This window comes from Mastigoproctus giganteus, chromosome 6 (genome assembly GCF_048544385.1).
Source record: "Mastigoproctus giganteus isolate SK-2022 chromosome 6, ASM4854438v1, whole genome shotgun sequence".
NCBI classification, from domain to species: Eukaryota; Metazoa; Arthropoda; class Arachnida; order Uropygi; family Thelyphonidae; genus Mastigoproctus; species Mastigoproctus giganteus.
In genome coordinates this window covers 33,399,973-33,426,213 of record NC_143580.1, presented here as the reverse complement: position 1 = coordinate 33,426,213, position 26,241 = coordinate 33,399,973, and the positions used below count along the sequence as shown (strand labels likewise).

Sequence of the window (26,241 nt, the reverse complement as noted above, 5' to 3'; positions counted from 1 at the left end):
TTACTATACCCATCGTGCAATGGAATGTTTTTGCAGTACCAAATCCATTGGTTATTGGTAAACGATGGATGGTTAGTTCTGTATTCACTGTTTATCCAATAAAGTAATCTCGATTCATGAACATTTGAACAGGTTACTAAGGGGTCTGAGCCATCTAACTAGGAGATCCACACATCTCCTATGCTAGGCCTCTGGGGAAATAACTGGAATCCTGACTATTCCTCTGGCTGACTTAGTCCCACACTGGCAACCCATTCTGGTTCATTAAGCAGCTATACTGTTACTGGTTTCCTACTGACAGGTCACACCACAAGATGAGGAACAATATGACTTTGGACTGTTTGGGCATGTCCTACCATACTGATAACTTACAAAATGAGTTATCCAGGCTAGGACAATGCTGGGATCAACAAGATCCCTGCTCTGCTTATTAAGAAACCAAGACACACAGTGTCTAATGGAACAACAATCAAGATAGGTACCTTCAATGTTAAATGTTTAAACAGCAAAAAAAAGTGAAATTAGAGAATGCAATATCAGAATAGCAGATATCATAAAGAAACTAAGATAAGATAAATAGAAGATAAAGCTAAAAATTAATTAACAGGGCCAGCTAAAAAATCATTTATTCCAAAAGAAAAATAATGCAGGGAATGTGTAGCAATAGCATTTAGAACTGGTTTGTAAGGAATTTAATTAGCTGAAAAACATTATTCAATAGAGTTATGTGGAAAAATTTGAAGGTGGAAATTTGGATGATGAAATTTGTTTGTGTGTGAATGCATGCAGCACAGATGAAGGTAGAAGAGTTCTTTAATATCTATTAGGAACAAGAGAAACTAATAATAAACTCAGAGTAAATAATGAGGATGTCATTCATCTAGAATTAGAGAATGCTGAAAGAAATTGAAGGAATTAAATTTAAACAAACAAACAAAAAAAAATTAAAAATACAAAAAAATTTATAAAATCTTTTTATATAGAACTTACTGCAAAGCAGTTTTCTTAAAGAAGCAAATGCCAATTCCAGAAATATTTGCAACTCCTCTTCTTTACAACCAGCCAGAAATCGCAAAACCAATGATCGACGGATATGAGCCATACCTTTACCACTTGTATTAACCCCAGTCTTCCGAAGCATTTTTCCATACATGATCCTAAGTAATAAAAATACAAAAGTATATACAGTATTTTAAAATTCAAGAATAAAAAAAAAAGAGAAGGTATGATATACAGTGAAAAGTTTATCCTAATTTTCAAACATATATCCTATACAGTTTATTCTAAATTTCCCATAACTTTTTCATTTGTAATGATTATAATGATTGTAATGATTAATTATTATAACTTTTGTTTGTTATTTTCTCTTTAAAATTTGTTAATAACTTTGGTTGCAGTTTTTCCCCTTCAAATCCAGGAGCAAAATGGCTTCAGTATAAAGAATTTGGAACATTCTGTATATCATTTATTTAACACCTGCCTTTGATTATTATTATTATAATAATAATAATCAAGGGCAGGTGTTAAATAAATGAAATAAAATTATTACCCAAACGCCTGTACAAAGTTTTAATTTATACAAAATTTCAAAATGCTCTGAAAAAACTCATTCCACAGAGCCCACCAATATCAAAAATTCACATTGGGTTATCTATGCATGTGGCAAACTCATCTGAAAGGTTTAAACATAAAAATAAAAAAATAAAAACTGATGAAAAGTGGCAAGCAATAAAATCAATGCATAAAAATGAATCAGAGAACCGATGAAACAAAAATCTAGAGCATTCTACAAAATTGTTTCTCTTGAAAAAAAAAAAAACGTGGGAGGGAATATTTTATTTTTATTTAGAATATTTTCCTAAGTACATTTGTCCTCTTTACGAGCAATATCCTGATGACAAAAATTCATCAGTTTGCAAGGCAGTTATCACATAAAACTAATGGGCTCAAAAAATTGCTCCTACTTTTCAGTGATTATTTGTCTGAAGGCAATAAACAATAGTTATTTAATAATAAATAAATAAACTGTAAATCAGTTTACTTCCTGGGTGGTGCCTTCGTAGCCAGGTGGGCAGGAACAGCAGTGCACAGCACACACTTCTTGATTAGACCGGGGTTCGAGCCGGTGACCACTAAATACGGAGGACGCGGAAAGGTCAGGGAATGACCACCGCATATTCCCGGAGCAATATGGCCTTAGTTGCTAATGCTCCTTAAAAAAAAAAAATAAAAAAAAAAAATAACAACAACAAAAAAATAACTTCCTGGGTGGTGGAAGTTAAACTGATTTACAGTTTACTTGTGTGGATCTACTATTTTAAATTAAATCATTTCACTGGTAATGTATATTTACTTGATTTTTTAAATTTAAGATGCAACTCAGAATTGTCACAGCAACCTTTATTCCATGAACAAATAGGAGCTGGAAAAAATAGCTACAGAAATGCACAAAGTAATGTTCCAAATTGGGTAGACAGTTCATGTTATTAAACTAAATTTCATTTAGTCTTAACTGTCTACTATAATATCGACACTAAAATGAACTCCATTAAGTTAGTGTTAATTGTTCTAACTCCTGGTTAGAACAATTAATACAAACACAATAGGGCTAATAGAAGCATAGCAGGTGATATATTCTAAACAATTTTGAAGGAGATATTGAATCATTAAGGTTAATTATTAGGTCATCATTGGATGACAGAGAGAGAGAGAGAAAGATTCTATTGGACTGGAGAAGTGGTAATATATTGAAAATACATAAAGGCAGTTCTAAGAGCAAAGTAAAACAACAGACAAGTAGTCTACCAGAAGTCTTCTAGAAGAAGTGCAAGGAAAATCATGAAGGCAATGGACAAGAGCACAATAGGGATATTGAGAAAAAAATGAAATTCTAAAGGATACACAGCACAATTCTGTTAATGGAAAATCACATTTAACTAACCTGGTTAGCTATTTTGACAGAATCACCACTAGTGAGCTAGATGCAGTGTCGCTGCAGGGCAGGAGGTTCTGATTAATAGTTACCGTACAGATTGGGCTAATGTTAAAAGGGAGGGTGGGGGGATGGAAGGCAAGGAGGATGGATCAGCACTGAAACCAGTGGTGTTTCTGATTTTCTTAAATGAAGTAAAACAGACGATGTTAACGTTAGGAGAGTGGTTAATGATCAGTGTGGAGCATTACATTTGTTATTAGTATTAGTGATGGCCACATAGTGCAAGGAAGCCTATGCTGCATCAGCCAAAAAAATATATATATATAATAATAATAAAATAAAATAAAATAACAAAAATAAAAATAAAAAATAAAATAATAATAATAATAAAAAAAAGTAATAATAAGAGAAAAGGAAATAAATAACCCATGTCATCCAAGTTTCTTGCAACAACCGACTAACTGGTTAAAATAAATTTATTAAAATAAATAAATGATATATACATAAGATAAAACAACATAAAAGCGTTAAAATACAATAAGATAAGTGTTAAAATACATTGAAGCTTTCGAGACGAAGTGCCTCTTCATCAGCTAATCAGTGAATGGTGTACTTCAGTATATATTGATGGTTACAATAGCAAAAGTCAGCTGGGCATGATCATGTATCACGAGTTTGGTGTTGGTAGAACAAAATTACGTACATATGCAGTGTGATGACCGCCAGCACTCATCACACTGCAATACAGTACATTCTATAACAGGGTGTAAGTGCACTCCCATTGCGTGATTCATAATACTATTATTAGTACGTGCAGTGCTTCAGGCCATGATTGCCGGCGGTAATCATGTGAATAGTCAACGATTTCAATATCCCGTTGGGGGATCAAGATTGTGCTGCTCAACCCAATAATGCTCGGCAACTGTGGAGCATTCAAAATTAGCAGTTCACAGAGCCACCTCATGCTCAGAAATCCGGTCTTTCAATCTTCTACCAGACTCACCTACATAACACCCCCCCCCCCCACACACACACACAATTCGGATACGTAATGCGGTGTATGGAACCACTCCATAGGAAAGGAGGAACAGGTGTTTTCACCTTAGAAATCTATTATTTCTAAGGTGAAAACACCTGTTCCTCCTTTAGAAAAATTTAAGTTAAGAACACATTAGAAAAATTTAAGTGTGCAATTTCCGGGGAGGAAATTGCACACTTCATATATGATGGAGATGCTATGTGTTTCCCTCCTTCCATCCAGCAGCTTTGAATTTCCCCAAACAGCCTCTACCACCCATGTAGGTAACTTATTCCAGTAATTTATAACTCACTGGCTAAAATAAAACTTCCTGCAATCCAGCCTAAACATCTCCCCCTGTAACTTGAAATTATGGTCCCTTGTTCTAGAATCATTTAAATTTGCCTCTTTAACTTATAGAAGGTGGGAATGATGCCGTAACATAATTTATATTTCTTAAGCTTGAATCCTGTTTGATTGGATCATATAGAAACATCCCTGACATACTTTATATTTCTTAAGCTTGAATCCTGTTTTATCGAATTGTATAGGGACATCCAGTGGAACTCTCCTGGATGGTGGTCAATGACTGAAATATAGTCCTTTTGGAGTTTGCAATGCTGATGTCTGTTTGCAGAGATAGAAAGCTTCCAATTCTTTTTATTTATTATTCAAAAAAAAAAAAAAAAGAAAGAAAAAGTGGTGCTCATTCTTCTGTGTGTGGGCATGTGTCTCCTTGGGCTGGGAGTTGTGTGCGCACATTGACAGTGAGTTTGCTCTGCTTTGTCTTCCTTTGTTCATTTCATTTTTAGGTGGCTTGGTACACAGGAGCAGTATCACATCTTGCCAAGTGTAATCTGAAAAGGCAGCTGGGATTTGCTGTTTTTGTATCATAGTTTAGTGTTCTCTTATGTTTCTTCTTTTTTCCATAATTCTTGAAAATGTTTTTGCTGGTCAAAAATTGTTTGCCAGTCAAGTTGGCAAATTTTTTTTTTATTTTCAGTACACATGACAAATGAGTTATATGTGCTCAGGTATTATAAGATCACTCAAAAAAACTTTCTAATTTAACTTTGTATTTCTATTACATCTTCATGGAATTTACTTCCCATACAGTACTTTCAAATAAAGGACTGTTTCATTATGGCTGTCTCCTTATTTGTTTTGTTGGTGGATGTGAATTTTTGAAGCCTAAAAAAAAAAATTATAATATTTAAGATATTATAAAATTATGAGAACAGGAAGCAAATACTTACAAGGAGAATGGATATCAACTTAAGGTTTTTTGGTTTTTTTTTTTTTTTTTTTAGGAGAATTAGCAACTAAGGCCATATTGCTCCGGGAATATGCGGTGGTCATTCCCTTGACCTTTCCGCATCCTCCGTATTTGGTGGTGACGGGCTCGAACTCCGGTCTAATCAAGAAGCGTGTGCTACGCACTGCTGCTCCTTCCCACCTGGCTACGGAGGTGCCTATCAACTTAAAGAAATGGTTAGTTATGTGTACTGTATGGAGTGTTATACTTTATGGAGCTGAGGCATGGGTACTACAGGAGGACATTAGAAAAATTTAAGCTTTTGAGATGTGGTTATGGAAGAGGTTGAAAGGTCAAAATGGAAAGATAGGGTTAGAAAGAAAGTAGAGATGAGTAGGAGAAAATTGGAAAAATGATAAAGAATTGGACTGAACATGTACTGAGAGAAGTGAGCTTAAGAGATATAACTGAAGAGAACACGATGAGCAAGAGAATAGGAACAAATAAGTATAGGAAGAAGGAGAAATGGAATATTGGACATTTTTATAGAGGCTGTTAGATACTGTGGACTGAAGGAGAGCTAGGGAGAGGAAGAGATGGAGTGCAATTGAGTTCTGGATATCATGTGCCTGACATGTGGCACAGGACTTCTAAAAATTGAGTTATATAAATGTTTGTAATTTAATATTATTGTGCTTATGTTATTTTAAATGAAATATATGGTAAGCCAGAAGATTTTCATTATATCACTCTGAAATATATCACCATGAAAACTGCAAATATATCAGCATACTGATTTATTTGCAGTTTTCGTGCTGAAAAAGTTGTTGACAACACTTGATATTATTAGATTGTATTCAAATACAATATAATTTATCAATAACTCACCAATTGCCTAATTTATGGGATAGAAAAACGTATTCCACATGGTTAACAAAGAACAATTTAATCATCTGCTAATCATAATGGAGGTGAAATCTTAGAAAATGAGTGAAAAAAAGAGAGGAATAATTTTAACTTGTTTCTAAGAATGTGTTTTTTTATAAACCCATAGAGTTACATGTTTTCTTTCCATTTATTAACTTTTACACCTGTTACATCTTACACAATTATAAGATACTAAATTTACCTCATCAGAACTGGCAAAAGATGTTTTCTGTGTTCTTCCTGAACTACTCCACTTTCTGCATCAAGTTTGAACAGGACTACTTCTGTTTTGAATGTTTTGTCATCCAGTAGGTTATATAAATTATTGCTAAAATTAAATTGAAAATTTTAGATGAATAGTGGAATATTTAATATCTATAATTTTGTAATAAAAAAGTTTTCAGTAATATAAACTATTCATGAGGCCTGACATATCCAAGTGGTCAGAAGTGAGAGTGCAACAGTGCACACTTGAAACCACGGTTCAAGCTCACAACTGCTAATATAATTACTGATTGTGTTCATGATAGAGTATAAACAAGAAACATTATGTTACTACATATTCATGATGCATGCACACACGCACAAATAAATGCTGAATTACCAAGGATGTCCATGAAATTAAAGACACGGTTTATTTAATCTAAAAGATATTTCTTGGCTAAATACCTAAGAGTATGAGGGGGTTTATTTATGCATGGGTAATGCATACACCTGCTTTCTATTACCAAGGTAGTTTTAATTATATCTCACATTGTGAATACCTTCACAACGAGTTGTCATGGTATTTCACTATCTCGAATAAGTAACGCTTCTCCATATCGATGCATTAAAACTACCTTGGTAGTAGAAATGAGGTATGGAGGTGAGTGCATTACCCATGCATAAATAAACTCCTTCAGAGACAAGGTTATCAGAATAAAGATCTTATACTTCAAATAAGACAAAAACCTCCATTAAAAGATTCACTAGAATTATATCATTCGTGAAGTGGAGTGAGGAAAAAATATAAAGTGCTGTCCAAACTTTATGAGAATGTATTCAAAAAACAAAGATTCATTTAACTTAACTAATTTTACATCATGTCCTGTTCAAAAGACATCCCTTGGGACTTATTAATTATGCTGGAACATCAAATCTGTCACTACTGAAAGCATATCTTAAAATCTTTTTTTTATAGAACTATCATATATGTCCTGTGATTATGTTGAATCACCAAGATATTATTAAATCTCTTTCCCTTGAGATTTAGTTCCACCTTTGGAAACAAGAGAAAAGTTCAGAGGAGGAACACCACCCATTTAGTTCTTGGCCAGAAACTATCAGAAAGACAGGGTGACAGGACCAGTCCCACTTTCTTGAAAACCACCTTTGTAACATGTCTTCTATTTTTGAAGCTGTTTTACAAAGCTTGGTTTAATGCAAACTCTCTCTCTCTCTCTTTCTCTCTTTTTTTGAATTGCTCATTTGAAATAAAATCACAAAGCAACAATAAATGGCATAAAAGACAAACTACTATGAAAGTGTACTCGATCACCAACCACAGCTGAAAAAAATTGTACTATTATTGATAGGAGTTACATGAACATTCTCAAAAACTTTTGATTCACCTCATATAAACAATTCAAATTTTTGGTATATATTTTAAAAAAAATGGGAATTTATTAATTTCACATTATACCAGAATTTCATATATTATAGGAGTGTATTTTCAGTATATGTAAGAAATTCAGGTATATACAAGAAATGATTCAAAGCATTTATTATTAAAACTGCTCTACTTAGAATTAATGAATTTACTTTTTCAACAGGTTTTATTTTTAATTGGTAATCTCAAATACAGAAGGATATTAAACCCAGAGTATTTTAGTACTAGGGATGAATAAAAAGTTGGAAAGTTACTGAGTCAGAGTCAGTGGTGCAAAAGCTACTAAGGTCACATTGCAACTATCACAAGTTACGGAGAGAAATCCATTTAATTTTCAAGACTGGGTCCTCCTAAATGAGGTCGTGTTTCATATATAAGTATAAATTTAAGGAATGTAAATATATTTTTTTAATGCATGGGTGCTTAACATGTGGCCTTAGAAATGGCAGTTAATGTTCTTCAAACCAAAGGAAAAAAAAAAAAAGATTTTTCCAATTGAAATATTTGGTTTAGATGAGATGATATTACAATTTTATTGGTGCATTAGCAGCTTATGCACCAAGGCTAAAAAATAAACAAATAAATAAATTCTGGTAACTTTTGAAAATGGTTACATCATCACAAGTTCACATAAGAGTAAAAAGTGGTATATTATTAAAAAAATATATATTCAGTAATTCATATAAATTAATATGTTGAAAAATTTAAAAACAGCTGACATGTCATTGTCGGATAAAATCTGACTGAGTATATAAAGTTCAGCAGATGGTTAAAAGTAGTAAAACGAATATCATTAAAATCTATACAGTCAATTAAAATATGACTGATAGATAAATGGTACTGCAGGACACCCACACAGAAATGTCATCAGCCCTCAGAAAAAAGCAATGAACCAAATGTTGAATCATGCAGAACCGAGCAAGAACAACTTCCTCTTTATGATTCCTGTGCAGACTAGACTCCCATGAAGAGATTACAGGCTTTATCTGATGTAATTTATTTGAAGTTTGTCTATTCTATGAATCCTGCTATTAGGAGTATATCTTGTTGTGTAATATTTGCCAGTAGTTTGTATAGCAGACTAACAGGCAATGATTATTAGTAGGAACTGCTGATGTTTTTGTTGTTTAAAAGCTATTGGTGCAAGAGCAGCTTAGGCAATAATGCACCTAGCCTAGGTAGGAGAGTTTTATATATCAGCATTTTTTCACTTTTCTTACTGCAGTTTAGAATAAAGCCAAGATTCTGCTTTATATTCATGCAGCTTCTCGATAAATGGTATACTCTTAATTTTATATGTTTTGAACATATCCAGTTAACTTAAGGAAGAAGAAAACTTTGGTAATATTTGGCCGGTCATCTTAATGACCGGCCAAAATATAAACAACTTAATGCTTAAAAATTGTTTTAAGCATTAAGTTGTTTTGTACATTCGTTATTGTTTGAAAGGTTCTTTGTCGTTCTCTATGAAATTTTGGACAATTCACCATGAAATGATGTATAGTTAATGGAACTTGACAGTTTTGACATTGAGGGGGGTCTTGACCTCTGAATAGGTAAAAGTGAGTCATGTGTATGCCTGATTCCCAATTGAGTGAGGGTCACTTCTTCCTGTCTATTCGATCGGAAGCTAGTTGGCCATGGTCAAAGTGTTTCTTTAATTAGATGAAGTTTGTTGTTATTCTGATCAAGCCAGTGTTGTTTCCATTGTTTTGTATTTTGGTGGATTAAGGACTTGTAATCTCTATATGGTATTGTGTGAAGGGCATAATCACAGGTGGAAGCTTCTTTCACTGTTTTGTCTGCTCTTTCATTTCCAGTTATTCCTGTGTGGCCTGGGATCCAGCAGAATCTGATATTGCAATTTTTTTGTAATAGCTTTGTTACTGATATTGGACATGTTGCAGGATTGGGTTTCTTGTGGTATTTGCATTCTGCAAAGCAATAACAAAGCTAAGCGAGTCTGTGAAAATTATGCTGTTTGCTATCTGTTTAGGTTTGATTTGGTTTATGGCCATCGAAATGGTTTGTAATTTGGGAGTAAAAGTAGTGAATTCTTTTTGGAGTTGTTGGATGAGGGTGCTATCCTCAAATTGAATTGCAGCTCCCACACAAGTTTCTGTTTTAGACCCATCTGTATATATGAAAGTTTGACGTGGATATTGTTCTTTGTATGTTGCATGTAACTGCTGGTAGTTTATTCTTGATAAAGTAGTTTTCCCCCAGGTTTGAAAATACACCAGGGTGGAATAAATTTTTTTATACACCATAGTGGGATGGTCCGTGCAATCATAGTAGCTACAGTGTCATAATTAAGCTCTCGGCTTAGTAGTAAATCTTTCAGACGGATGTTTGCAGGTCGATTCATTCGTGGATTTTTTTTTTTTTTTTTTTTTGATTTGGTAGTTGTTGGTGCATCGGCTTCTGTGGCCATATTGCACCTCCCAAGGTTTTTGCAGTACTTTGATCCAAGCCCGAGGCGGGAATCGAACCCGCGACCTTTGGGTTGCCGGGCAGGTGCTTTACCCACTCGGCTAGCCCGGTCGGCTCATTCGTAGATGGGCTTGCTATATGTTTTCTCAGTTATACAAAAACAGAACCTCTCTATTTGGATGATTGATGATGGATTTTATCTTGATGACGTAGTGTAATAGCAAATTCTGCCTTCTAAGCTGTAGTGAAGCTTCATGAGCTTCTGAATAAAGGCTTTGGTATGGTGAAGTTCAGAAAGCTCAAAATTCTATACAGAGAACACTGTGGTGTATAGGGTTTAACTATCTCAGTGCACTTAGTTTTGCTGAGTTGTAAACAGCTACTCCCCACAATGTTGTGTAAAGAACTTTTTTTAGTATGTTTAATTTCTCGAAGCACGAAAGCTAAATTGTTTAATGTGTTCAAGGAATGTTAGTTTCTTATCTAAGAGAAGTCCTAAGAATTTTATACTTGGTACCACAGAGATCAAATGTCTGTCAAGTATCAGTTCAGGGTGTAGGTTTCGTTTTCTACAGAAGTGTATACATACTGTTTTTTGCGTGGAAATCCGGAAGCCATTTTTTGGGCCCATTTGCATATTTTATTTATTGTTCCTTGTAGCTGCTGTTCTATACTTTGCATATTTTGAGAGTGATAGGAAATACCGAAATTATCAACATATAAATCAACGGTTCTTGGAATATGCTCCATTATGGTATTTATTTTAATAGTGAAAATAGTAGTGCTAACCCTTGAGGCACACCTTCTTCTTGGGTGAAAACCATTGAAAGGGTAGTCTGTAGCCTAACTTTAAATGTCCTGTGTTGCAAGAAATTGTGAATGTATTTAGCAAGATGCCCATGTAATCCAAGGAAGTAGAGGTTTTGAAGGATTCCATAACGCGATGTCATATTGTAAGCTTTTTCTATATCAAAACAGATTATGGCATGATGTTCCTTTTGGATGAGGGCATTCTGTACACTGATAGATGAGTTTTCTAATTTTATAAGTAGGTCTAGTGTTGAGCAATTTTTCCTGAAACCATGCTGTGCTGGGTCGAGAAGATTATTACTGTTCAAATACCACATTAAACGAGCATTCATGATTCTTCCCATAACTTTTCAAGGCAACTTGTTAAAGCAATTGGACGGTAGTTGCATGGATTAGAGGGATCCTTTCCCAGTTTTGGGAAAGCTAGAATTATTGCATGATGCCAACTATCTGGAAACTGGATTTCTAGGAAGATTTTGTTATACAAATCAAGTAATGCCATTTGGGATTGGTTGTCAAGTTCCTTTAACATCATGTAGTGAATTTGGTCTGGTCCTACAGCGCTTTGCTTTGTCTGGGACAGAGCAGTTTTCAATTCATAGAAAGATAATGGAAGGTTGTACTGTTCATCATTTCTTGTGGAAAAATTCAGTTGTCTTTCTATTGCTGTAACAATTGTAAAGTAGTTATTAATCAATCCAAACTAGATTTTGAACAGGCTAAGAGTAGAAAACTTGCTTCTTGCCCTAATGGTAGCCAAGCATTCTGGTTCCTTACCAAAGCTATTGGCCGCAACTTTTGCCCATCTCTGCTCCCACCTCCATCAAAACCAGATGATTCCATTGTCACTTCAGCCAAAGATAAAGCACTGCTGCATTGGTCCTTGAGGTTGTCACAGACAGTCTCTCAAAGTCCGGACGGTCTGTGACAGCCAAATCCTCTGCTTGCACCTTCACGATGGTGAGACAGACAAATCCTCTGCTTGCACCTTCATGATGGTGAGACTGTAGTAATCCTAGGTATAACCCACATGCGCAAGCACTCTGTGGGTGACTACCCAGGTGTGAACTAATGTAAGCAAGGATCAAGGTGTGGGGGCCACACCACACAGAGGAATGCCGCCCCTCATTGTTACCAAGCAATACTAGGTGGTAGATGACTCTCATCAAACGGTGCAATACCACCACTTTGCTTATTGCAGGCTTGAAGTGGTGAAACCCATGTTTAGCCTCCAGAGCTTAGTTCCAGTCAACCCTTCCCATCTCTTCCATCATGCAGTATGACTGATGTCTTTTGAAGTTATGATGAACACCATGGCAAGATCCAAACTTCCTTACATTTTGAGGGAAGAACTCTAAAACGGTGTTCGCAGGCTGGTCACTAGTTAGTACACTGGACCGAACCAACGGGTAATTCTCTAGGAGGCTTCCGGATCAGCTGGTGTATAATCTTGCAACCTCTTCTTTGCCAGATAGTGACTAGAGTGAGTCCGAGTAGTGTGTATGCGGAGGGCATTGTCGGGGCCACGTTATGTTAAGGATCTGGGTATACAGTGAAAGTTCTCCTAACGGACACCTCTCTACAACGGACATTTTCAAATTCCCCAACTCACCTCCATTGGTTTTAACGTGTTTGCAGCTTCTGTCTAGTGGACATTCTCTGTAACGGATGCAGACAGGCAATCTGCACTGTTTCATTTAGATTAGCACTTAACTTGATCTCCCCATAACGGACAGCGAGCGAACTCACAGCCCTTTTTCTAGGAACGTTTCTTCCACGTATTGCCTCAATCGTGTGTTTACTTTCTATTTCCGATTCTCTGAATTTTAGCAATGTTTACGTCGCGGTTCTAAACCCTTTTTGAATTTTAAGGCACGTGTAAAACTTCTGATGAATTCGGTGTGTGCAGGGGGGGGGGGATTTCGTCGGCCTTTCGTCTTTTGAGTTTCAGTTTTCAGTTTTGTTCAGTGTCGTGTGAAGTGCACAATGTCTTCTCGTAAACATTTAACTTTAAAAGATAAAGTCGAACTCATTAATGCGTATGATCGGCAAAAAAATAGTGTTCGCAATCTCGCTGCAAAATGCAAAATCGGGAAGACGCAGGTAAGCGACATCCTAAAGGAAAAAAATGAACTGCTCAAACAATTTTGGCAACACGGAAATGATCGGGTTCAAAAATCATTCCCGAAAACTGTTGGACTTCAAATTTGTCGCGCATGTGCTAAAAAATTCCCATTAATGGGCCTATTATTAGGGAAAAGGCTTTGGAGGTTGCGAAATCTATGGGAGTAAATGAGTTCAAAGCTTCTGTGGGATGGCTAGACAAGTTCAAAACTCGGCATAAAATTTCTTGGAAAACCGTAAGTGGTGAAGGTGGATCTGTTGATACTGGGGTTGTAACAGAGTTGTATGTCGTGATTTTGAAGCCAAGGATATTTACAACTGTAACGAAACAGGATTGCTTTTTTTAAAGCTCTTCCTGAAAAAACAATGAGTCTAAAAAACGAAACTTGCCAGGGCGGAAAAATTTCTAAGGAACACTTGACTGTACTATTGTATACAAATATGCTGGGAGACTTTGAACAACCTCTTGTTATAGGAAAACCACAAAATCCTCGTTGTTTCAAGGGCATAAAGTTGAATCTTTTGAATGTTGACTGGAAGTCTAATAAAAAAGCGTGGATGACACGAGACATCATGAGCGAATGGATAAGTCACTTTAACCAAAACATGATGCGTCAAAACAGAAAAATTATTCTTTTCATGGATAATGCTACATCTCACCCGCACATTGAATTGTCCAACATTCGAATCGTTTTTCTGCCACCAAACAAATCTGCAGAGTGTCAGCCCTTGGATCAAGGGATAATAAAAAATTTTAAACTTCACTACAGAAAACGTGTTTTAAGACATCTCATTGCAAACATGAACGATGTAACATGTGCAAGTGACCTTTCAAAGAAAATCAGCATTCTAGATGCGATTCAATGGATTTCCTCTTCAGTAAACACAATTAGAAAACAAACTGTCGTGAACTGTTTTGTAAAGTCTGGGTTCTCAAATGCAAAAATTGAAGTTGTGAACAGCAATGTGGAGCACCAAGCAGAACAATAACTTCAACATCTATTGATAATGTACGATACTTCAGCTACACGTGACCCTGGCTACAAAGATATAGAGTCGAACCTCACTACAGAAGTGGTGCTCTAGATATCAACGACATTATCATCGATATTTTTGAAGAAGTTCCTCATGAGGATGAAGAAATGGAAGGAGGTCATTCTGTCGAAGAACATATTAACGACTAACCACCGATGAAAATAGAAGCGCTCATACAAATCAATCGTTTAAAAATGTTTTTCGCCGCTGAAGAAGATACTGAAGGACTTTCGATGGTTTCTTCACTCCAAACAAATGTTGAAAACAAAATTATCAGCCGGAAGAAGGTGCAGAAGAAAATAAATGATTACTGTATGTATTTTTCTTAAGATAAAGTCATAATATGCATAGCACAATTGTATGTATATTATTTACAAAAATATTGTGCAAAATCTGTATATAATTTAATTTAATTTTACATTAAACGTTTAACGATTTTTCTTTATCTCTTGTGTATGTAATTGTATATTATTTACAAAATTATTGTTCAAAATCTGTATATATTTTAATTTAATTTTACATTAAACGTTTAACGATTTTTCTTTCTCTTTTTTTTTTCTCCCTCAGACTTCTTGTTAGCGGACACTTCTCTCTAACGGACAAATTTTCGTTCCCCATGGCTGTCCGTTAAAGGGAAGTTTCACTGTATTCTTGACCACGTGCGCCATATCCAAAAATTTCATTACTTCATACATCAGGTCCCCCCCTCCATCACTTTTTCTTACTATTGAATACACCATGAATTGTAAAACTAATAGAGCAAACTTAACTTCAAAAAGATCTAAACCTCCCAAACACTTCCTAGTTCATTTCACAAATATACATGGTCTCAGTTCTAATCTCAATGATGTCCATTTCCACTTACAGTTTGCCAAACCAGATGTACTTTTTCTGACAGAATCTCAGTTATCGGTTGATTCAACCACTGCTCATCTCAGTTGCCCAAATTATTTGCTGTAAGATTCCTTTCATCTCAAAGGTGGATTGTGCCGTTCAAATATTCCCTGTGAGAGACTTCGTAACTTGGAATCTCCTCTTTTCAATCTTCTCTCACTTAAGATCTCTCAACTTCATTCTGTCAAATTCATCTGTTGTCTCTACTGTTCTCCCAACTCCACTAATCACTTGAAACTCTTTGACTTCCTCTCTTTGCAACTTGACTTTCTCCAGTCCAACTTTTCTAACAGTGAGGTAATTTTTCTTGGTGATTTTAATATTCACAACTCCTACTGGCTTCCGTTTTCTAGTCACACAGACCCAGATGGTCGAGATGCTGATGCTTTTGCAATTGCCAATGACCTCGCTCAGATTGTTCATTTACCTACCAGAATACCGGATGATCCTAACCATACAGCCAACCCGCTTGATCTTTTTCTCACAAACAACCCTTTGGGAGTTGTTGGATGAGGGTGCTATCCTCAAAATGATCGGAAAAAGATCAAATGGTTGAGGTGAGTGGTTCTTTAGGCACCTCAGATCACAACTTGGTGATTGTCTTTTCTCCAATGGAGCCTTTATTTCATGGCTATTCCCAACCCCATGTTGTTTGGCATTATAAAAATGCAAAATGGGATGACCTGCAAGATTTTTTTTCTTCTCTTCCTTGGTTGGATTACTGTTTCAAAATTTCTGATGTCAACATTTGCTCAGATCGTGTCAGTGAAATTATTCTTGTAGGAATGGAATCCTTTATTCCACACTCCCACTTTAAAATCTTGACCTTTATCTAAACCTTGGTTTTCTAATATGTGTGCTAAGGCTGTTCAAGAGAAGTATGTTACATATTGTAATTGGCTTGTTTCCAATTCTTCAGTTTCATTTTCTGCCTACACTGTTTTGTTTGTTTATTTGGAGCATTAGCAACTAAGGCCATATTGCTCCGGGATATGCGGTGGTCATTCCCTGACCTTTCCGCATCTTCCGTATTTGGTGGTGACGGGCTTGAACCTCGGTCTAATCAAGAAACGTGTGCTATGCACTGCTGCTCCTTCCCACCTGGCTACGGAGGCGCCTCTGCCTACACAGGAGCTTGCAACAATTGTAAAGTAGTTATTAATCAGTCAAAACTCGATTTTGAACAGGCTAAGAGTAGAAAACTTGCTTCTTGCCCTAATGGTAGCCGAGCATTCTGGTCTCTTGCCAAAGCTATTGGCCGCAACTTTTAACAATCTCTGCTCCCACCTCTGTCAAAACCAAATTGACCCTTCAGCCAAGAATACAGCTGACCTGCTAGCATCCAATTCATATATTAATGATCTTGGTAAAACACCTCCCACCATTCCCAGCACACTCCATTCAATGTCTCCTTTGATCATCCGTCAAAAGGATGTCAGAAGAATTTTCACGAATCTTGATGCAAATAAAGCTCCAGGTCTGATGGCATTTCTCCATTTTTTCTCAAAATCTTTGGTCCTGAACATACTCCTGTTCTTTGCTGCTTTTTTTCACTTTTTATTCCAAAGGTGTTTTCCTTTCAGCTTGGAAATTTGCACATATCCAGCCAGTTCCTAAAAAAGATGAAAAAATCCCTCCCATCCAATTATCATCCCACTACAATTACTTCTACTCTTTCTAAAGTAATCGAGAAATCAATTAACCGCCAACTCTTAAACTATCTAGAAACCTTACGTCTAATCAGCGATCACCAGAATGGATTCCGTCAGTGTCGATCCACTGGTGATATTCTGTTTATGTTACCCATTTATGGACAAATTCAATGGAAAAGTTCGGTGAAACAGAAGCAGTTGCTCTTGACATCTCAAAGGCTTTCGATCGTGTTTGGCATAAAGGTCTTCTAAACAAGCTTCCATCTTATGGTTTGCCAACTGTTTTTTGTAACTGGTTATCTAGTTTTTTCTTTGACTGCTCACTGAGGGAGGGTGATGGTAGATGGCTCTCTGTCTTCTAACTTCTCCACTAATGCTGGTGTCCCCCAAGGTTCAGTTCTTTCCCCCACTCTTTTCCTCTTGTATATTAATGATCTTCTTCCATTGACTGGAAATCCTATCCATTGTTTTTCTGATGATAGTGCATTGCATTCTACTTTCCTGTTTGAGAAACCTCGCCCTGCTCAATGAGCTTCAACTTCTCAAATATCCGCTACCAATTCCTTAAATGCCAATCTCCAGGTAATTGTCCAGTGGGTCAAAGACCACTTAGTTGATTTAAATCCTTCTAAAATTCAGTCCTGTCTTATAGTAGTAGTAGTGGCATGTGATGCAAGAAAGCAAATGTATGAGCTTATGCAGCATCAGCCAAAAAAAAAAAAAAAAATCACACCATTCCCTCCAAATGCCTGTCCAGTTGCTCCTTAAATTTATTCAACCTATCAACTTCCACAACGACAGATGGAAGTTTGTTCCAGCAATTAACCACCCGCTGGCTAAAGGCAAATTTCCGCACATCTATTCTACATCTGTCTTTTCTTAATTTGAATTTATGCCCCCTTAGGTTCGTAATCTGAACAAGTGGAAGGATCCCATCAGAATTCAGCGTGCTCAACCCATTCAAGCCCTTATATACCTCAATCAGATCACCGCACAGGTGTCTAGTCTCCAGCCACTGCAATTTGCAGAACTTAAGCCTCTCTTCGTAAGAGGATCCCTTTATTCCCCTCACCAATCTTGTTGCCCTTCTCTGTACACGCTCAAGTAAATCTACATCCTTCCTAAAATGAGGCCTCCAGACCTGTACGCAGTACTCAAGGCGTGGCCTGACCATTGCCTTATACAGAGGGATAATCACCTCCTTTTCCCTGCTAGCAAAATTCCTATATATCATTGACAAAACCCCATGACCTGTCCTGGCAGCCTGTCTACATTGCTCAGAGAACTTCATATCTGACTGCACAATTACTCCCAGGTCTTTTTCATTTTATACCACCTTAAGTGTAGTACCACACAGTTGGTACGTTTCTCTGGGGTTACTTCAACCCATATGCAGTACTTTGCATTTGTCAAGGTTAAACTTCAGTTGCCACTTCTTAGCCCATCTGCCCAAATTATCTAGATCCTCTTGCAGTAGCACACTGCCATTACTGTCAGTAACAACCCTGCCAACCTTTGTATCATCTGCAAACTTCGACATTAAGCCTAATATACCTTCATCAAATATCATTGATAAATATACAAAACAACAGTGGACCTAACACCGAACCCTGTGGGACTCCACTAATAACATTAGTCCAAGAAGAGCAGCACCCATTGATTACCACCCTCTGTCTTCTCCCACTTAACCATCCTTTTACCCATTGTAGCAACTTACCCTTAATACCATTCTGTTAAGGGAAAGTCTTGTCAGACAAGACTTTCCCTTAACAAACCCATGCTGTGTCTGAATTATTGCTGCAGTCTTGTCTAGATGATCCTGCAATGCATCTTTAACCAGTGACTCCATTATTTTACCCGGAACAGAAGTTAAACTAAATGGTCTGTAATTACTCGTGTCATCCTTCGATCCCCCTTTGTGAATTGGGGATACATTTGCACATCTCCAGTCCGTGGGAACCTCCCCTGAGTCCAAGGATGCTCTCATAATTATGGCTAAGGGTTTGCTTAGTTGCTTCACCGCCTCCTTTAATATAACTGGATAGATCCCATCCACCCCAGGTGCTTTTCTTATGTTGAACTTCAACAATTTCTCTTCCACTTTGCTCTCAGTTATTACAAGATCATTAAGCACCCTGCTACAATTTGATAACCTTCTGCCATTTTCAAACCTTAATAACTCCTCATGTGTGAATGTAGATGCAAAATACTCATTCAGTTTGTTTGCTATCTGAGCAGGATCATCAACAGTTGAACCATCGATGTCAAGTGGACCAATCAGATTCATCCCCTTCCTTTTAGAGTTTATATAAGTAAAGAAATCCTTGCTGTTTTTCTTAGCATCTTTTGCCAAGGATTTCTCGTAATCTGCCTTCGCCTGCCGAACCTCCTTTGTGACCTGATTACAGATTAACTTATATCTGCCACAGGCTTCTGAGTCACTTGATAATTTATATGCATCCCATGCATTTTTCTTCTCTGTTATGAGTCTCATTAGTTCATTTGACAACCATTTAGGCCTAAACCTTGAACAATATTTCTTAATAGGTATGAAACTTTTAGTAGCTTCCACGATTAATTCCTTGAATGCTTCCCACTTAGAATTTACTGTTGGTAACATCGTCAGTTGATCCCACTGTACAGAATTTAAAAACTGTCGGAGACCACTGTACTCGCCTTTACGGAAGCAAAAACCCTTTCCTTTACCCCTGATGGTAATTAAATCTTTAAGTAAATCCCACGTCAGTACACTGTGATCACTGCCACCTAGTGGTTCTTTTATCTGCAAATTCCTAATACATGAATGATCACTGCTGATAACCAGATCAAGAGTATTACTTTCTCTGGTTGCCTCTCGAACATGCTGCTGCAGAAAACAATCATCCAATAAATCCACAAAAGTCTGACTAGTGTGTGAGTGCCCAACCCACAAGTTCTAGTCAATATCTGGGAAGTTAAAATCCCCCATTATAAGACATTCCGATTTACTAGCCCACTCTATTTCTCTGTACAATTGTTCATTGTACTCATTCAAGTCATTAGGCCTATAACACACTCCTACTCTAATTTTTGCTTTCGCCGTGCTTATGTCACACCAAACTGACTCAACACTGCACTGTTCATCTATATCAACTGGATGCACTTCTTTTGATTTTATGTTTTTCTTTATTAACAGCATAACACCTCCTCCCTTCCTATCTATCCTTTCTGTACACATTGTACTCCCCAAATTCCAGTTCGGCATTCCTTATATCTGTGTGACACCACGTCTCTGATATCCCAACAGTATCCGCCATTGATGTCTTGACCAACACTTCAAATTCATCAAATTTATTTACTATACTTCTAGCATTGGTATACATGCAAGTATACATGCACCTATTCCTATTCCCAGCCACTCTAACACATCCCATATACCCACCTGTTTCACGATGACTGACATCCATCCCTGAAACCCCCAACACCCCTCGATCCAGGTCGCTACTTATTCTAATAGAAGTTGTGCAAGAATCACCTTCACCTCTGCCTACGGCTACTGTTAAACTATTAGTCCTTGTATCCCCACAAGCTATCAGTTTGCCGACCCACCTAACACTGCCTCGATAGCATCAGCAAATATTCTTGCACCCTTTCTATTTAAGTGTATCCCATCCCTGTAGAAGCAGTCTGTCCTGTTAACAAGTACAGTCCAGGCTGAAAAAAATTCTACCCCTTGAGCCTTGCACAATCTTTCCAGGGCCGAATTGATCGACAAGGCTCTCATCATATACTCCCTCCTATCGTGTCTGGGCAGAATTGCAGACACTTTCAAATTCAACCCTATTTCACGGCTTTTTTTCATCAGTGACCTGTACTTGTTAAGTAATTCTGTCGGTCTCCTACTCTTAATATCATTAGTGCCAACGTGTACAACTATATCACCCTTTGTGCCCTTAAAAGATGATATCTGCTCTACAATGTCATCAACCTTTGTCCCTGGCAGACATACGCCTGTTCCATCTATCCTTTCTACAAAGGATGTTTCCCGTTTCCCTGACAATAGAGTCACCAACAATTACTAGTTCCTTTGGGACCAGCGCAATCTGCCTTGGGGGTTGCCGCTGTGCTGCGTGATGACCAAGTGCAAGCTCTGGCGTTGATGTGGGCAGCTGAGAGCCTGATGGGCCCCTCAATTTAGATCTTTCGAGGGCATCCACCCTGTCCTTCAAACTCTCATATAGGCCCATAACAACGCTGAGTTGTCGCCTGATTTCCTTACAGTCCTTACATCGCGCGCGCACACACAAAGACATCCCCCATGGCAATATCATGTTCCGTTCCAGATAGTTCGGCAAACATTTCACAAGTTGCACATTTTTTAAGGCTGTGATGCGTTGGAGAATCGCCCCCCCTCAGTTCTCCCCCAAATCACAGCACCCCTGCCACTTTGTGCCCGTTGCTTTGCTGCTCTAGTTTGGGGCATGATATTTTAAATTAATAAGATCAATAAATTAAATTAAATTAAATGTCAATACTACGCTATCTAATAGAAACAGTGAAGCGTATTACTGTTTCTATAATTATACGTTAGAGCTACCTAACTAGCTCAATTAAAAAATTTAATTCCCGATCACTATATACAAAACAATGCCTCCAATATTTGAATGAAATAACGGTTTTATAAAGTATTATGTATATCTACAAAAACTGTTTATACAAATAAAAATAAAAATAACCAGCGTAATTAGAACTATAAGACAACGTATTAAGTACAATATAAATAACAATTATGTAAATAATAAGCAAAAACGTATCGTTTTTTTCGGAGCCTGTAATTCGCAGCTGTATTTTCTAAAGAGAGTCAGCGCTCTCTCTTATATTTTGCAAAAGGATTCTTCTGCTCCTATGCTTATCTTTGGTGACACTCCAATTTCTAGCCAAGATGATATATCTGTTTTGGGGATTACCCGTCTAATCTCTCTTGGAACAAGTGAATATTGCATCCTCTACATCTAAATAACTTAGTTTTCTCTTTCGCTCTTGGCATTACTTTTCTTTCAAACACCTGTTCACTCTGTACAAATTGCAAATCTGCCCTACCATGGAATATTGTACCCACATCTAGGGCGGTGCCCTCAAAACCTCTCTCAGGCTTCTAGATTCCTTTCAGAAGAATGCAGTTAGATTAATTAATGACTCATCTCTAAAAGAGTCTCTCCACTCTCTGTGCCATAGGCATACTGTGTCTGCTGCATATCTTTTCTACCGATAATTCCATGGGCACTGTTCTTCTGAATTTGGTTCTATAATTCCCTGCTCTCTCTTTCAAAACAGTCCGAACATGTGCCGCCACCAGCCAACATCCATTTACTGTCCAACTTCAAACTCACGGAACCAACTTTTCATCTTCCTCATTTATTCATTCAACTGCCGTTTTCTGGAACAACCTTCCTTCATATGTATTTCCTGAAAATTACAGTCTACAGAAGTTCAAGTCTAATGTCAACAAATATCTTCTTTCATCTTCTCAACATCCAACTCATGTGCGGTACTAAGTACTATAGGTTCTAATACCTCCCGTGCTTTGGGATTTTCATATAAAAAAAAAAAATTCTTGCCTTGTATGTTTTAAAGCTGGGAGTATATTAGGTGGTGCCAATGTTTTTGCAAAGGTTTCGCCCATTGCATTGACTATTTCTGAAGGCTTTGCAGTGACTTGTCCATTCCAGTTTTGTAATAGTTTTATACATTTTCCAATCCACTTCATTTATTTTCCATATTGGATTTCGACGTGATTTACGTGTGGTTCCTGATGACATGGTAATGATTATTGGATAGTGATTGCTGATGAGAGCATCTCTCTTTATTGACCAATAAAGTATTGGAAATAATGTTGGGGGAGCATATAGATGGGTCAATAGCTGTGCTGTTTCCCATTGGCAGATGCTTGTATGTATGTGTTCCGTCGTCTAACATGTCATTCTGTTCTTTCCATTTTTCAATTTGTCTTCCTCTCTGGTCTATGTTTATGTTACTAGATAAAGGGTTGTGTCTGTTGAGGTCTCCCAATATACAAAATGGGCGAGGTAACTTTTTTTTTTTTTTTTTTTATGAAAACCCCAAACACGAAAGGTATCAAAACCTATAGTACTTAGTACCGTGCATGGGTTGAAGGAGAAGTATGGGGGGAGGGAGATGCCGGAAACTTTGCTCTAGAGACTAAACATGGATTTCACCACTTCAAGCCTCCAATAAGCAAAGTGGTGGTATTTCACCGGTTGATGAAAGTCATCTACCACCTACTGATCCTATATCTTCTAAATCTTGTTGTAGTAATTCTTATTATGAGATAATGTAAATTGTAACAGTTTTATGCATACTGCAACTGTTTCAAGGGTTGTGTTTAGCGGAAGAATCTGGAAAGGACTGTGTAAATTTACCAGAATTGCCACACCACCATGTGCCAACCTGTTACTCTGTCTTTACAGTATGTGATATAGTTCTTTACTGTAGGAGAGTCTTGAGGTCTGAGATATGTTTCTTGTAGGCAAAGACACAGTGGGACATGCTGTGCAATCAGATCATATATATCATGTTTATTAGTGAGGATTTCTCCGCAGTTCCATTGGATTATAGTTCACATTATTTGGTTCTGGAGAATGTCACACTGTTTTCTAGACATTTCTTTAAGCTTTTCTAACTTAGGTTTTTCCTTTGAAAAATATGGTTTACCAGTATCCATACCTTCTTCCGCAAACATCTCTAGTACCAATTCGTCTGCTTGATTGGTCACTTCTATGTCCATTTGTTCAGTTGACTTTTGGTTTATAACATTATGTTTTTCTTGAGAGGCTTTTGTTTCTGAGCATTTTGCATTGGGAGGTACAGATAGTGGTGTGTTTATCTTTTTGTTTTGGCCGGGATGTTAGAAGTAGTACTCGTGCCTAGTCTCAAATGGACTTCTTTGGAGGAATTGTGAAATCTGTTTGAGTCTATTTTACGCCGATTTTTTATGACATGTGCATAGGAAGGTCTATTTATGGTAGTCAGGAATACGGTTCTCTTGGCTTCTTGGTATGTCACACAATGTTCTACTTTATATTTTGGCGCCTCTGTGGCCAAGTGGGAAGGAGCAGCAGTGCGTAGCACATGCTTCTTGATTAGACCAGGGTTCGAGTCCGTCACCACCAAATACAGAGGATGCGGAAAGGCCAGGGAATGACCACCGCATATCCCGGAGCAATATGGCCTTAGTTGCTAATGCTCCTAAAAACCAAATAACAACAACAACAACTTTATATTTTTGCATCTGTTTTTCTCTTTTCCAATATTCAGAGTTATTGGAATAGGCAGAATGGTCCCCCTTACAGTTGTTGTTGTTGTTGTTATTTGGTTTTTAGGAGCATTAGCAACTAAGGCCATATTGCTCCGGTGCGGTGGTCATTCCCTGACCTTTCCGCATCCTCCGTATTTGGTGGTGACGCCCCTTACAGTGTGGACACTTCGGTTGCTCAGCTGGAACAGATAGCAACTCTCCACGGCATGCCATTTGTGAATGACCATACTTTTGGTATTAAAAGCAGTGAAGAGGATTCAGAAAGCATGGTCTGATGTTACAATTTAGATATCTGGCTTTCACCGATGTAGGTGGTTTGGGAGTGTTTTTAAAGGTCAGTATGAGATTTCTGGTTGGAGTAAGTATTCCATCTCTAGTAACTTTAATCCTTCTCACAGCTATGACACCTTGATCTTCCAACTCATTTTTAATTTCTTCTTCTGAGACACTAATAAGGTCCCATTCAGAAATTACTCCTTTTCGTGTGTTTAGGCTATTATGGGGAAAGACCGTTACTGAGATCCCACCAAAAGTTCTCATCTGAAGCAGTCTTTTTGCATGTTTCGCATTAGCCGTCTCAACTAGAATGTCGCCCGATTTCAGTCGCTTGACATTTTTTAGGTGTTCCAGCCATACTTTCTAGACATTTCTGGATGGCAAATGGTGATAATTTTCCTAATAGCTGTTCTGATGTTGAATGAAGGACTAGAAAAGTAGGTGCACGTAGCGATGTCATGTCCTTTTTTTGTCTTTTGGTTACAATCATCTCATTATCCTCAGTTTTCCGACATAAAGGAGTCGGATCTTTAGGATCTGTGGTTGTGATATTTGGATTATTCATGTTTTCTCCTTTTAGCCCTGGGAGTGAGAGCTTTTCCTCCCAGGTTTCCGACCCCACCACAGGGAGGCAGTAGCGGTGCCACCTAGTGACCAAGTGGAAATAGATTAGTGGTTAGTAGAACTAGGATATAAATAAAAGAAAGGTAGCTTTCCTTTCTTAGGAACCTTTGTGCTGATACTTTTCAGTAACTATATATACAATAGCTTTATTGTATATATATAGTTGCTTTAAACTCTAGAAATATGTATCACTCTATCACTATAGAAATCGCCTTATAATCACAGAGAAATCGCCTGGTCACTAGAAACGCTTGGCACCCAGGGCTGGAACTGCTGATTTGGCAGAAGTTTCAGCCAAATCACTTCTGCTAATCTCAATGTGGATAGCAATCCAGCAGAAGCAGATATCAAATTTATGTTCATAGATGCAGTGTATCTTCTGCTGAACCCGAGACAGGAAGAGATCAGAATTATAACTCAAAGTTAATAAGCCTATGATATGCTCAAAGAATCAGAATATATCACAAAGCTTTAGTATTAACAAGTTCTGATGTGATCCAAGGCTAACTCTATAGCACAAAGTATAAACTGCATTCAGGGAGAATCTGCTCGGATATGGTGGTGTCTGGAAAGACATAGCAGCAGATTCTATATGATTCCAACTTTGAGCCATACATGTAAACTGGAAAGGAGTCAGAATGATTAGCTTGGTGTGCTGAATAGAGCAGCAAGTAGACAGATGATGGAGTATCAGACTTTACACCTGCTTTATTTTTGCAAAATAGATTAATTTCAATTTGGTTCAAAAATTTTTTTTTTCTCGGAACAGGAATTATTATTAGAAGACAAAGTGGGTCTCCAAATATAGTTACATTCAAATTAAAGTTAAATAGTATATAACTTAATGCTTCCAATAATCCACTTCAGCAACTTTCTATGTATTCCATTTGGAGCTAAAAGATTTTCGATGGCTATTAGATAACACATTTTGGTTTTAGCAATCCACAGTAGAGAGCTGCTGTCCACCAAACTAAGTCTGCAATTTACCATATTTATTCATGAAGTCATTCAGCTTCTGCTATCAGTGTATTAAATATTTAAAGATTTAATTTAATTAGCATAAAATCATTTCTATAGGACATGTAAACTTGCACTAACACTTTTTTTATCACATGAATAAAACAATAACTTATTGTTAAGTTTTACTGTATAAACCTATTTTACTGTGTAAACCTATTTATTTTCTTTGAAAATAAAACTTGATTACTTTCTAAAACAGAGAGGGTATCACTCCTGGGCTTCTTTTTTTTTTTTTTTATGGTTAACTGAACAATTATGGGAAATTATTCTTAGGT

General features: G+C 37.1%; 1 protein-coding gene across 1 annotated transcript in view; it reads right to left on the bottom strand.

The window, feature by feature from the left end:
- LOC150084144 (small subunit processome component 20 homolog) overlaps positions 1 to 26,241 on the bottom strand; it is a 229,120-nt gene that overhangs the window by 21,416 nt on the left and 181,463 nt on the right. The window contains exons 21-22 of the mRNA XM_090376132.1: positions 6,338 to 6,463; positions 991 to 1,157 (exon numbers count right to left, since the gene is read on the bottom strand). Of these exons, the coding sequence (XP_090232258.1) occupies positions 991 to 1,157; positions 6,338 to 6,463 (293 nt within the window). The remainder of the gene's footprint in view (positions 1 to 990; positions 1,158 to 6,337; positions 6,464 to 26,241) is intronic.